This window comes from Scyliorhinus canicula, chromosome 8 (genome assembly GCF_902713615.1).
Source record: "Scyliorhinus canicula chromosome 8, sScyCan1.1, whole genome shotgun sequence".
Classification (NCBI taxonomy): Eukaryota; Metazoa; Chordata; class Chondrichthyes; order Carcharhiniformes; family Scyliorhinidae; genus Scyliorhinus; species Scyliorhinus canicula.
In genome coordinates, this window is record NC_052153.1 from 158039881 (window position 1) to 158053363 (window position 13483).

The 13483-nt window shown below is 46.6% G+C and overlaps 1 protein-coding gene across 1 annotated transcript in view; it reads right to left on the reverse strand.

Moving 5' to 3' along the window:
- Window positions 1–662: 662 nt before the first annotated feature.
- The window catches only part of wdr41 (WD repeat domain 41), a 77763-nt gene continuing 64942 nt past the window's right edge, over window positions 663–13483 (reverse strand). Inside the window, exons 12-15 of the mRNA XM_038805542.1 lie at window positions 7146–7267; window positions 6430–6512; window positions 3251–3384; window positions 663–1429 (exon numbers count right to left, since the gene is read on the reverse strand). Coding sequence (XP_038661470.1) covers window positions 1283–1429; window positions 3251–3384; window positions 6430–6512; window positions 7146–7267 — 486 coding nt within the window. The 3' untranslated portion in view covers window positions 663–1282. The remainder of the gene's footprint in view (window positions 1430–3250; window positions 3385–6429; window positions 6513–7145; window positions 7268–13483) is intronic.

Below are 13483 nucleotides of genomic sequence, written 5' to 3' on the forward strand. Positions count from 1 at the left end.
TACGCTGCAGGAAAGGATGTCCCGAAGCGTGGTACATTGGCGAGACCATGCAGACGCTGCGACAACTAATGAACGGACATTGCGCAACAATCAGCAGGCAGGAATGTTCCCTTCCAGTCGGGGATCACTTAAGCAGTCAAGGGCATTCAGCCTCTGATCTCCGGGTAAGCGTTCTCCAAGGTGGCCTTCAGGACGCGTAACAACGCAGAATCGCTGAGCAGAAACCTATAGCCAAGTTCCGCCCACGAGTGCGGCCTCAACCGGGACCTGGGATTCATGTCGCATTACATTCATCCCCCACAATCTGGCCTGGGCTTGTGAAATCCTACCAACTGTCCTGGCTTGAGACAATTCACGCCTCTTTAACCTGGGGTTACCCCTCTCTCCGGATCTGTAAAGACTTAATTACCTGCAAATGCTTGCATTCTAAGTATTGTCTGGCATCTTTGAATTTGTCTATATATATGTTTCTGGAACATACCTCTTCATTCACCTGAGGAAGGAGCAGTGCTCCGAAAGCTAGTGTTTGAAACAAACATGTTGGACTTTAACCTGGTGTTGTACGACTTCTTACTGTGCTCACCCCAGTCCAATGGCAGCATCGCCACATCATTGATAGGTCAACACAGCAGGTAGGCAATAGGGCTAAAGAGGCACAATGATCCAGGTGAACATTCGTCATTTTAATTCCAGGTATATTACACAGCAGATCTTCCAAGACTTTTGCCACAAAAGACAACGCGCTCTCAAATTTCAGATACGCACCAACAACAGGTCAAGCTTTGAAAAATGTACCATGTTTGCAAATATTTTGTCAGGCCCCTGACTTTAGTAATGTGGAACTTGTGAAACATGGACAATGTTACATTTAACATTCATGTAACAATTTCAATGATGATACAGAAAAATATTTAAGTCAAATGCTTTAAAACATACCACTTTTTTATGCCAAAAGATTATTACCACACAGTACAAATTTTCTACTATGTACAGTTAATAGATTTATAAATATTCTGAAATCATGGATAAGCAAAGTTTAATACTCAGTAGACTATTTGCAACATTTAAGATTATGTGAACCCAGAACTAGCGACAGAGGTAATAGTCAGTGCTTAGCAGAAAATCTACTTACAATTTTAGATTTACATAATCACTCCATAAGCAAATCTTTGAAACCGTAATGTCATGAAGATATAGAATTACACTTGCTGCAGGTCACTTGGGGACATTTAGTGCGGTCACATAATACTTATATATGATACACTTCACAATTATACCAACATTAAGCAGCATACTGCTCTTCCTGTTCTAATTTTTGAAATAATTTCTTGCTCCGAAACTGTGACTCCATCTCTCCATCTTTCCATAAAATGATGAGGTGATCTGTAGAACAAGTTACCATTCCATGGTCTTTAAAATATAGGAACATCTGTAAATTGATCAAAAGCAAAAATATAATTTAAAAAGCAATACTGATGGTTAAAGGGAAATCAGCCAAAGATTTAGAATTGATTTTAAAGGTACTTTCTAAGAAAACAGTGTGATAATGTTGTCATGTATTTACTTTTGTTTTAGAACAAACACTTTACATTTTACTGGAATACACAAGTGGAAAATAGGTTTAAGTAAATGGTGGAAAAGATGGAATGAATGTAATTGGCTGGCTGGCTGTACTGGAACGCATATAGTCACTGCAAAAGTTGAGTATCGACAAGACTTTTGATCTGAATATTTACTACTCATAGATATGAAGGAAACAATAGTGGAACTTGTGATGAAGACCGACTGTTTAAGGATATGAATTGGTGAATTTACAGACTCAATTGATAAGTTCATAAGAGAACAGGGGCGGCACGGTAGCACAGTGGTTAGCACTGTTGCTTCACAGCGCCAGGGACCCAGGTTCGATTCCCGGCTTGGGTCACTGTCTGTACGGAGCCTGCACGTTCTCCCTGTGTTAGGTGCTCCGGTTTCCTCCCACGAGCCCCAAAAGACGTGCTGTTAGGTTATTTGGACATTCTGAATTCTCCCTGAACAGGTGAACCTGAACAGGCGATGGAATGTGGTGCCTAGGGGCTTTTCACAGTAACTTCATTGCAGTGTTAATGTAAGCCTACTTGTGACAATAAAGATTATTAATTAAGAAAAACACAGCACAGGAAGAGGGCCTCCGAGCCTGTACCGGTCATGATACCACCTTGGCCCAAACCCTCAGCTCTTCCTAGTGCCGTATCCCTCTATACCCATCCTATCCATGTATTTGTCAAGATGCCTTTAAACGCCATTAATGTATCTGCTTCCACAACCTCCCCTGACAGCACGTTCCAGGCACTCACCACCCTCTGTAAAAAACAACGTGCCTCGCATATCTCCTCTAAACTTTGCCCCACGGACCTTAAACCTCTGCCCCCTGGTGACTGACCCCTCCACCCTGAGAAAGTGTGCCTGCCATCCACTCTATCCATGCCTCTCAATCTTGTAGACCTCTATCAGGTCTCGTCTCAATCTCCGTTGTTCTAATGAAAACAGTCCGAGTCTATTCAGCCTCTCTGCATAGCTAACAGCCTCCAGACCAGGAAAAATCCTGGCAAACGTCCTCTGCACCATCTCCAAAGTCTCCACATCCTTCTGGTAGTGTGGCCACCAGAACTGCGCGTAATATTCCAAGTGCGGGCGTACCAAGATTCTATGACTTGCCAGTTTTTATACTCGATGCCCTGGCCAATGAAGGCAAGCAGGTAGGCAGGTACAACAATGAACAAGTTTTAGGCCAGCAGAAGAAACATGAGGAATGGTTCAAACAGGTCAAATACATGCTCCCTGCAATGCCAGTCCCCTAGCTCAGAATCAGAGAATCAATCTTTTCTGGAATAAAAATGAAACCAACACGGCGGTAATAGCAAAACATTGTGGATGCTGGAAATAAAATAAAAACAGCAAATACTAGAAAAACCTAGCAGCTCTGGCAGCATCTGAGGAGAGAGAAACCGGGTTAACGTTGAATCTGTACGAGTCACATGGGCCCGAAACGTCAACTCTCTTTCTCTCTCCACAGATGCTGCCAGAGCTGCTGATTTTTTTTCGGTGCTTTCTGTTCTCACAGAAGCTTTGTAGATCGCTACAATAGTCACCCGTCTCCATCCATCCCCATCCCAATGGCAAATAAACTGAAACACTGAAAAATTCCATTGCAAGGTAGTGTGGACAATAACTTAAACTGAAGAAGTGCGCATGCTGCGTGATTACTTACTCGCACTGCACCCGAATGTCCAATTAAATCACCAGTTAACTCCAGTGTCTTTAATACTGAACATTCCAACTTGCGTTTCGCCATCTGGTTTTGTTGCTTGTTTGGCCTGCCAATTCCCCACATGTTAAAAAGTCCTGAACAAATACAATATAAATAAGCTCATTACATTACTTTCATAACTAACGGCCAATAAATGCATAAAAGTAATGACAATCCACGCAAACAGAGGCAGAATGTACAGTAGAATGTTACTTCAGAGACTTAATCGGAAAGAAATTGTTAACAATTGGCAGGAATAAGGCTTCACCTGATGGGCACTAAAAAAGGAAATGTCAGTGTAACTATAGCTTATTTGGCATAATATGGTGCATGTCTGTCAAGAGATATGGTGTGAAAAGTTGCATGGCTATTTAGGAGGCACAGTATCACAGTGGTTTGCACTGTTGCTTCACAGCGCCACGGTCCCAGGTTAGATTCCTGGCTTGGTCATTGTCTGTGCGGAGTCTGCACATTCTCCCAGTGTCTGCGTGGGTTTACTCCGGATGCTCCGGTTTCCTTCCACAAGTCTTGAAAGACGTGCTTGTTTGGTGAATTAGACATTCTGAATTCTCCCTCAGTGTACCCAAACTGGTGCCGGAGTCTGGCGACTAGGAGATTGTCACAGTAACTTCACTGCATAGTTAATGCAAGCCTACTCGTGACAATAATAAAGATTATTATGATAGGAATTGGGTTTCTCTTTTCAAAACTATTCTGGATGAATGAAAGACTGGAGGAGAAAACTAACACTCCCCTAGAATAGCTAAAAAAGCAAAACATAGCACCCAATCTGTTTGTTACTTTACACTACATCGGAAACCAAGCCTTCAGTTTGGAAACAAGAATACCTCTCATTGTACTTTATGGAGTTTCCATCCAATTCTACTATTTCTTTTAGCTATAATTTGGCCAAGATCAACACAAAAGATCACAGACTCGAATACAATTTGCATTTCAATGGAAAGAGGGCACAATCTCAGGGTGAATTAATTGCCACTGGGAATTTCTGCTAACTGCATTGTGCATGTGTATAGACGGTCTGGGAGGGATTAAAAATTAAACTGGTTCTTCTGGGTGTAAAGAATTAAACGATGCATTTTTAAAAAATTTTAAAAATGATTTTTAATGTACTGCCCAGCAGGGCTGATTAATGGCAGATTTTGTATTTGCTTATATACAGCATTTATGTTGTGCCATTATTTTGTGGAATATGCACCACTCCAAAAGCACCCTCAACAAATTATTAATAAAAAATTACTAGTATTTGCACCAGTTACGGCGGCAAGGTGTCACAGTGGTTAGCACTGCTGCCTCACAGCTCCAGGGTCCCGGGTTCAATTCCAGTCTCAGGTGACTGTCTGTGTGGAGTTCGCACTTTCACCCAGTGTCTGCATGGGTTTCCTCTAGGTGTTCCGGTTTCCTCCCACAGGCCAAAAGATGTGCAGGTTAGGTTGATTGGCCATGCTAAATTATCCCTTAGTGTCAAAAAGGTTAGGTGGAGTTACTGGGTTACGGGAATAGGGGGAGGAGTGAGTTTAACTTTCCAAAGGCCGGTGCAGACTCGATGGGCTGAATGGCCTCCTTCTGCACTGTAGGGTTTCTAGGATTCCCTTACTTCAACCATTTAGGCAGAAGATTCGTGAGTCAAAATAACAGATTAAAGAAAACAAAATCTCAGTTTAACATTACATTTAATCATTTCAATATTTGATCTAAATTTATCAAAATATTTAACATAGTTTGTTTAGGTGTGTGTATATTCTGTGTACGATGTAGCACAGTGAAGTGCCGGCATCCACCACTGATAAAAGCTATTGAGCCACCTTGCCAGCTCCCTCTGGGCCAATTTGAGTCAGATGAAGCAGCACTCAAATACATCCTGGGGTCTGTGGGAAGCAAACATTAGTCGTCAAGTAGTGGTGCTTGACACAGAAGCAGAACTCCTGATCCTCCTACTGCCACATTAAGGATAAAAAAGAAAAAAAGTCCCTTTAAACATCAGTTAATCGGCTGCTGAAATTCCACCACGGCTACTCTTCTCTAGAAACCCTTTGCAAACGTAGGCACAAGAACTGAATTAGAGGTGGGGTGACAATGATCTTTTTACATCATGCCACCAAGGAAGACTAATTAAATTGGTCAATGCGGATCAGGAGGGAGATCGCACGTGACTGGAGCTGTTCCTGGAGGCCAATCAAGTCAGGTCCAGCACATCACTATATAGAACATAGAACAGTACAGCACAGAACAGGCCCTTCGGCCCTCGATGTTGTGCCGAGCAATGATCACCCTACTCAAACCCACGTATCCACCCTATACCCGTAACCCAACAACCCCCCCCTTAACCTTACTTTTTAGGACACTACGGGCAATTTAGCATGGCCAATCCACCAAACCCGCACATCTTTGGACTGTGGGAGGAAACCGGAGCACCCGGAGGAAATCCACGCACACACGGGGAGGACGTGCAGACTCCGCACAGACAGTGACCCAGCCGGGAACCGAACCTGGGACCCTGGAGCTGTGAAGCATTTATGCTAACCACCATGCTACCGTGCTGCCCTGTAAGTAGCCTTTAGGGTAGAGTCTTGGGTCTAACCACCATCAGCTGCTAGGTCAATGATCTTTCCGCCATCATATGGTCAAAAGTGGGGCTGAGGCTGTTGATTGTAGCATTCAGCTCCAATAGCAATTCCTCAGATAATGAAATTGGATGAGCGGGACAACATCAAGGCCGGGTCTGGTAGGTGACAAATACATACGTGCCCTGCAAGTGTCAGGCAATGACCATTGCCAGCAAGAGAACCTACCCACTTCCTTTGACATTCAATGTCATTAACTTCATCAAATCTCTGATCAACATCCAGGGGGTCACCATTAGGCAGAAACTGAATTAGACCAGCTGCATACCAGACCTGAATCTGTGCATTCTGCTGTGAGCAGTTCATCTCTCAACTCCCCAAAGCCAGCAACATGGTGCAGGGGTTGAAGTTCTGGAACTCCCTACCTGGCAGCATTATGGATTGCAGCAGTTCAAGGAGGTCCACTGCTCCCTGCTTGAGAACTACTAGAAATGGGATGTGTCAGTTGTAACAGCTGAATTATTTCTAACCATGCATATAATATAAAGCTACACTAACCCGATGTGGCAGGCTCAGCTGGAGGAAGCTCCTGCAATTCCCAGAGGCGAACACTGCCATCCTCAGAGCAGGAGACCAATTGGCTGCAAAACAGATTCAAATGTAGGTAATATTACTTTCAGAGTATGGGGACAACCAACAGCTACATTTGACAGCAAAAAGAAAATTGGTTTTGTGGTTACTCAACGTGCATTAAATGTTAATTACCGCATATTGCACAAGGCTTTGAGGATAATTATAGAAGGACTTTTAAATGAGCAATGCAACACGTACCAGACACTCAAGGCAAGAACATACTAAGTAAAGTTTCCACAGATGCATAAAATGGCAATCTATATTAAAAATGACTGGATTTGTGCATTCTTCATTCATGTAAAAATTAGAAATGTAAATCTAAAGAAACCAATGTCTGAAAGCTGAGCAAAATAACTTTATTTCAAATGGAAATGGAGGGCTTTTTCTGAATTGAATTTAACTACGAGTCGAGAGTCCAAGTCAATTACCATATACATTTGCAGAGTCGTTTAAAATGAACCAAAATTAATATCAGTGCATCTTAAGAGAACTATGAAGATGCATTAAATGTAGATAAAAATGGAGGAAAATTCAAAGTTTAGTATTTTATTTGTAATCATCGTTCTGTACTTTGTAAAATCGAAAAGAATGCTGCTTTATCCATAATAGGTCAGTATAAAATTTGCAATCAAGTTCCATACTTATTTGGTAACTTTGCAATGTGCAACACACGTGAATCATGTGCCAGTTGCTGATATGCAATCACTGTTTTTGTCTGAAGATTATACACGTAAATTCCAGTCCCGATGGCAGCAAAAATGTTCTACAAGAAAAAAACAAATACAAACTCACCACACAGATTAATTGGTTTAACAGCACATCTTTATAAGGTCCTACAAGGGAGACTGATAGCAAAGGCCCATGGGATCCAAGGAAATTCGGCAAATTGGATCCAGAATTTGCCAAGTGGCATGAATCAGAGGGTGATGGTCAAGGGGTATTTTTCTGACTGGAAGTCTGTGTCCAGTGGGGTTCCACAGGGATCAGTGTTGGGGCCCTTGCTATTTGTGGTTTATATAAATGATCTAGACATGAATGAAGGAGGGACGTTTGCAGATGATGTGAAAATTGGTGGGGTGGTGAATTGTGAGGAGGATAGCTGTAAGATTATAGGAGTATATAGATGGGCTGATCAGTGGCAAATGGAATTCTATCCGGATAAGTGCGAGGTGATGCACTTGGGCAGGACAAACAAGGCATGGGAATACAGGATGAACAGCAGGACCCTAGGGGTATAGGGTAGATACGTGGGTTTGAGTAGGGTGATCATTGCTCGGCACAACATCGAGGGCCGAAGGGCCTGTTCTGTGCTGTGCTGTTCTATGTTGGCATACGGTATACTTACCTTTTTTAGCTGGCAGAGTTTAAGAGCAGGGAGGTTATGCTGGGACTGTATAAAACGTTGATTAACCACAGCCAAAGTATTATGCGCAGTTCTGTAATCATCATTACAGAAGGAACATGATAGCACCGGAAAGGGTGCAGAGGAGATTTATCCGGATGTTGCCTGGGCTCTGGGCTGAAGGGGTTTAGTTATGAAGAGAGATTAGATAGACGGGGGCTGTTTTCCTTGGAGCAGAGGAGTTTGGGGGGGGGGCATGATTGAGATGCATAAAATTATGAGGGGCAGGAGAATTCCGGTGACGATGATGTGCTGAGTAGACGCACATCAGGTGACTCTCCTCCAGACCGTAACCAAATAGGCACTTTTAGGCAAATTTTGCCCAAAGATTCAAAAGTAACTCACCCTTAATCGAGAAAAGAAAAGGAATAGAACCAGCATGCCACAAATGGGAGCTCAAGAGTCCGAAGGGACTGCAGAAGCAGAGAAAAAGAACACGAGCAACAGACGGACGAGCCGGCTGACCCACAAGGGGAGGGGGCCCTGGCCACCCAAGAGAAAGGGAGACCGACGATCCGAGCATCAGCCTCAAGTCCACCACCTGGAGACGGATGGAAGGCATTCTTTATGAAGGAACTGGTCGCGATGAGAGAGGCAATAAAAGGTGGAAATCCAGGTGGCAGTCATGGTGACAGTTACAGAAGCAATAGTCACCATGCAAAAGCGATTAATGGATTGAGGAAGAAGGTGGAAGCGCAAGAAAAAATGATCCAGGAGCTGGAGAAGACGTCGACAGACCAGAGCGACAGGATCGTCGCCTTGGAGTCAGAAAACAAAAGGTTGGTGGTGGCTCAGGTGAACCGAAGGGAAAGTAGAGGACCAAGAGAATCGGTCTCGACGCCAGAACATTTGAATTGTGGGACTGCCAGAGAGGATTGAGAGCAGGGATCCAACGGGCTACATTGCCCAAACACTGAGCAACCTAATCGAGAGAAACAGTTTCCCCAACCACTCGGAGATCAACAGAGCTCACAGGTCGCTCTGACCGAAACCCAAGGCAGGGGAACAACTGAGGGTAATGGTCGCAAAACTACATCGATATCAGGATCTTGAGAGGATCCTGAGGTGGGCTAGACAGACCACTGTAATGAAGTTACTGTGAAAATCCCCTAGTCGCCACACTCGGGCACCTGTTCGGGTACACAGAGAGAGAATTCAGAATGTCCAATTCACCGAACAAGCATGTCTTTCAGGAGTTGTAGGAGAAAACCAGAGCGCCCGGATGAAACCCATGCAGACGTTGGGAGAATGAGCAGACCCCACACAGACAGTGACCCAAGCCAGGAATCGAACCTGGGACCCTGGCGCTGTGAAGCAACAGTGCTAACCACTGTGCTACCGTGCATCAGGACATTGGGGCGGACTTGGGAAAACTCAGGGCCGAATTTAATCAGGCGAAATTGGCCATGTACAAGAATGGGGTAAGATTGGTAATGCTGTTCGCAGCCAGGCTCTGGGTCACATTCCAGAATCAGGAACACTATTTCAACACTCCGATGGAGCTGGACGGGTTTGTTCAGTCAAACGGCCTGGACAAGGGGCAGGTGAGGCAGCGATGAAGGCGAAGCAGAGGAGGAAAGAGAGAGAAAAAGGAATCTAATTGGCACATGATATGTTTGCAGGGGGCTATGTTGCCTCACTTTGATCAGAAAGACCACGTCACTGGGAAGGGCGAGGTCAGCAGAACGCAGGTGAGGGTGAGGCATAGGTAAAGGGAGCAGAGAGGCAGGGGTCGGATCTGCCCCGGGAGGGGGGGCCACCACACTAGCAGGGATAGCTGGCGCAGGAAGACGGACAGCAAGGGGGCCACAGCGTACCTCCCAGCTGAGAGGGAGCGTCTGGCTGGGGGGGGGGGGGGGGGGGGGAAGAAACCACAAGGGAAAGAAAGGGTTGGTTTTCTGATTGGCTTCAGCAGGTTAAGGTTGAGAGATCAAGATGGCACCGCAAGCAGCAACTTTGGAGGGTCCCGAAACAAAGAAAGACCCCCGAGTGCAGGGAGGCACCCATGTGGTGTACACGTGTACACACAGTCGGCGGCCATGTTGGGTGCCCCTGGACAAAGAAATCCTGGAGCACAGGGGCCTGACCTCATGGCGAGAACAGTGACCGCGGCCATACTGGACTGCCCCCTAACAAAGCGAAACTGCGGAGTGCAGGGGTGCATCCACCAGGGAAGTATGGCCGATCCCACAGGAACAGGGGGGACAAAAATCCCCCATCAGAATTATAATCTGCAATGTCAGGGGACTTAAAGACCCAGTGAAAAGATACAGAGTCATCGCCCACTTACGTTTGAAAGCCGATATAGTTTTCCTGCAATAGACACACCAGAGAGAGAAGGACCGACTGCGGGCAAGGAAGGGCTTGGAGGGACAGAAGTATCATTCGTGTTACGAGAGGAGGGCAAGGGTTGTAGCCATACCGATTAGCAAGAGGACGGTGTTCACGGCGATAAGGATGGCAAGGATCAAGGGGGAGAATAGGTCATGGTCAGCGGTGTCCTAGACGGGACACCGGTAGTTCTGGTAAACATGGACTCGCCCAACTGGGACAACACAGACTTCATAAAAGAAAAACTTTGGCGGAAATCCCCGACATCGACACACTGACTGATCATGGGGGCAACTTTAACTGCGCACCAGGCCAACTAACGGACCGGTCAAACGGGGAAAAAGACAGGCATGGCCAGGGAACTGGAATCTTTCATGGAGAGATGGGGGCAGTAGACCCCTGGCGGTTCCTACACCCCAGTGAGAAAGAATTTCCGTTCTTTTCACCGGTGCACAAGGTATACACATGTATTGATTTCTTTGCAGTGGGGAAATCGGTGCTTCCAGAAATAGCAAAGGCGAAATACTCCACGATGGTCATTTCCGACAACGCTCCACACTACATGGATGTGAGGTTGCAGACGGGCCGTGTCCAATGCCCCGCTTGGAGGTTGGACGCGGACCTTTTGGCCGACAAGGTCTTCTGCCAGAAAATATCACAGGCCATAGTATGTCACTAACAACCAGAACAGGGAAGTCTCACCTTCCACATTTGGGAGGCACTGAAGGCTGTGATTAGTGAGAGATTATAGCGTACAAGACACGTAGAGACAGGGAGAGAAGGCAGCTAAGCATCTCCATCTTGGAGGTCGACAGAAAGTACTTCGAGGCCCCGCCACAGAGCTGCTAACGGAGACAAAAAAGCTACAAGTGGACTTTAACCTGCTATCCAGCAGGAAAGCAGTGCACCAACTCCGCCAGACATGGGGGACTTTCTACAAACACAGAGAGAAAGCAGACAGCCATGAGGGAGATAGTGCAGGTGAAGGCTAGCAGATGCAGACTGGTAGCCAAACAAAAAAAGGTCAACCAAGCATTTGAGGCTTTCTACCGAGGACGGTACACCTCTGAGCCCCCCCGACTGCAACATGGGGATGAAATGGTTCCTCCATGACTGGACATTCCAGTCGTGGGGGACGATAGGCAAGGGAGCTGGAAGCACCAATAGGACTGGGAGAGATCATGGAGAGCATCAACTCCATGCAGGCGGGGAAGGCGCCGGGAACCATTCGCACCAACCCTGGCCCCACACCTACGGGAAATGTTTGCAGATTTGCTAGCGAGGGAACCCTGCCTCCATGATGAACACAGGATACCCAAAAAAGACAAAGACCCGACGGAATGCGGATCATATAGACCCATTTCGTTGCTCAATGTGGACGTGAAGATACTCACTAAAGTCCTGGCAAAGAGACTGGAGAACTGTGTACCAGAGGTGGTCACAAGGACCAGACGGACTTTGTCAAGGGTAGACAGCTAACTGTGAACATCAGGCGGCTGCTGAATGTAATAATGACTCCATCCAGGAAAACACCAGAGGTGGTCGTCTCTCTGGATGCAGAAAAGGCCTTTGACAGAATAGAAGTACCTCATTGAGGTACTGGAGCGATTTGGGAGATGGACAGGGTTCAATCCTGTACAACACCCCCAAGGCGAGTGTTCGGACCAGTACCACCAGCTCTGAATACTTCCAGTTCCACAGAGGCACCAGGCAGGGATGCCCACTCTCCCTGATCCTTTTCGCGCTGGCAATCGGACCCCTGGTGATCACTCTGTGAGACGCAAAAGATTGGAAGGGCATCCGAAGAGTAGGCAAAGAGCCCAGAGTCTCACTCTATGCGGATGAGCTGCGCATCTATATCTCAGACCCACAGAACGGCCTGAAAGTAATCATGAAACTCCTGGAAGAGTTTGAGGCCTTCTCGGGCTACAAACTCAACCTGGGCAAGAGCGAGGTATTCCTGGTGAACCCAAACAGGGGAGGGACAGAGCTGGAGAATCTTTCATTCAAACTAGCCCAAAGTAAATTCTGCTACCTGCAGATCCAGACAGCCCATGACTGGACACGGATCCACAGTGGAATCAGACTAGTCTGGCGGAGGAAGTTAAAAAGGACCTATAGAGATGGTATGCATTCCCTTTTCCCTGGCGGGGAGGGTGCAGACAATCAAGATCAATGATCTCTTCCTGTTCAGATCCATACCGATCTTCAACCCAAAGGCATTTTTCCAAGGGATAGACAAAATGATCATGGCATTTGTGTGTGTGTGTGTGTGTGTGTGTGTGTGTGTGGGGGGGGGGGAGGGGGGGGGGGGGGGGGGGGGGAAGAGAGAGAGAGAGAGAGAGAGAGAGAGAGAGGGAGAAGGAACCCAAGGATCCCAAGTCTACACTGCAAAGGAGGAGAAACATGGGTGGCCTGGCCCTCCCGAACCTGCAACACCACTGGGCAGCCACAGAGAGAATGACGGGATGGATACAAGAACCGAACATGGAATGGGTGAGACTGGAGTGGGGTCCTCCTGCAAGGGAATGACCCTCCGGGCCCTCATCACAGCAGCGCTCCCATCCCCCCGGCAAAATACACATCCTGCCCAGTGGTGGTTTCAGCACTGACAACATGGAACCAAATGAGGCAAAATTTCTGTTTAACAGAGATGTCCCACATGGCTCCCATCTGCAATGCTGGACGCCATCTTAAAAACATTGAGACAGGACAGGATGACGCTAGCAGCCAGGGATTTTTACATGGGGGATAGACTCGCAACCCTAGATGAACTAAGGGAAGAACTGGAGCTACCAAAAGGACAGGAGCTCCGGCACCTTCAAACACTTCCTCTGCAAGGAGACGACGAGGTGCCCTAGGATCCCGAGAGACACACTACTGGAGGAGCAACTAAACATGGACAGTAAGGAGAGGGGAAACTGTTGGGACATCGATGGATGACTGTTGAAAAAGGCAAGGACACCATTGGACGGAGCAAGGCAGAAATGGGAAAACCCGGGACGGAAGTGGGTTGGGGACTCTGAAGCACTAAGTAGACCCAACTCCACCTCCTCCTGCGCTATTCTAAGTCTCATGCAGTTTAAAATGGCGCACAGAGCTCACCTAACTAGAACCTGAAAGCATGTAGGCTACTCATCAGCCTGTTCCAAGACCTGTTCAAAGCCAATAATGATTAGGAAGTAAGGGGATTTGGGGGGGGGGAAACCAAGGAGGGCAGACAGGAGCACACAATGCGGAGAGGGA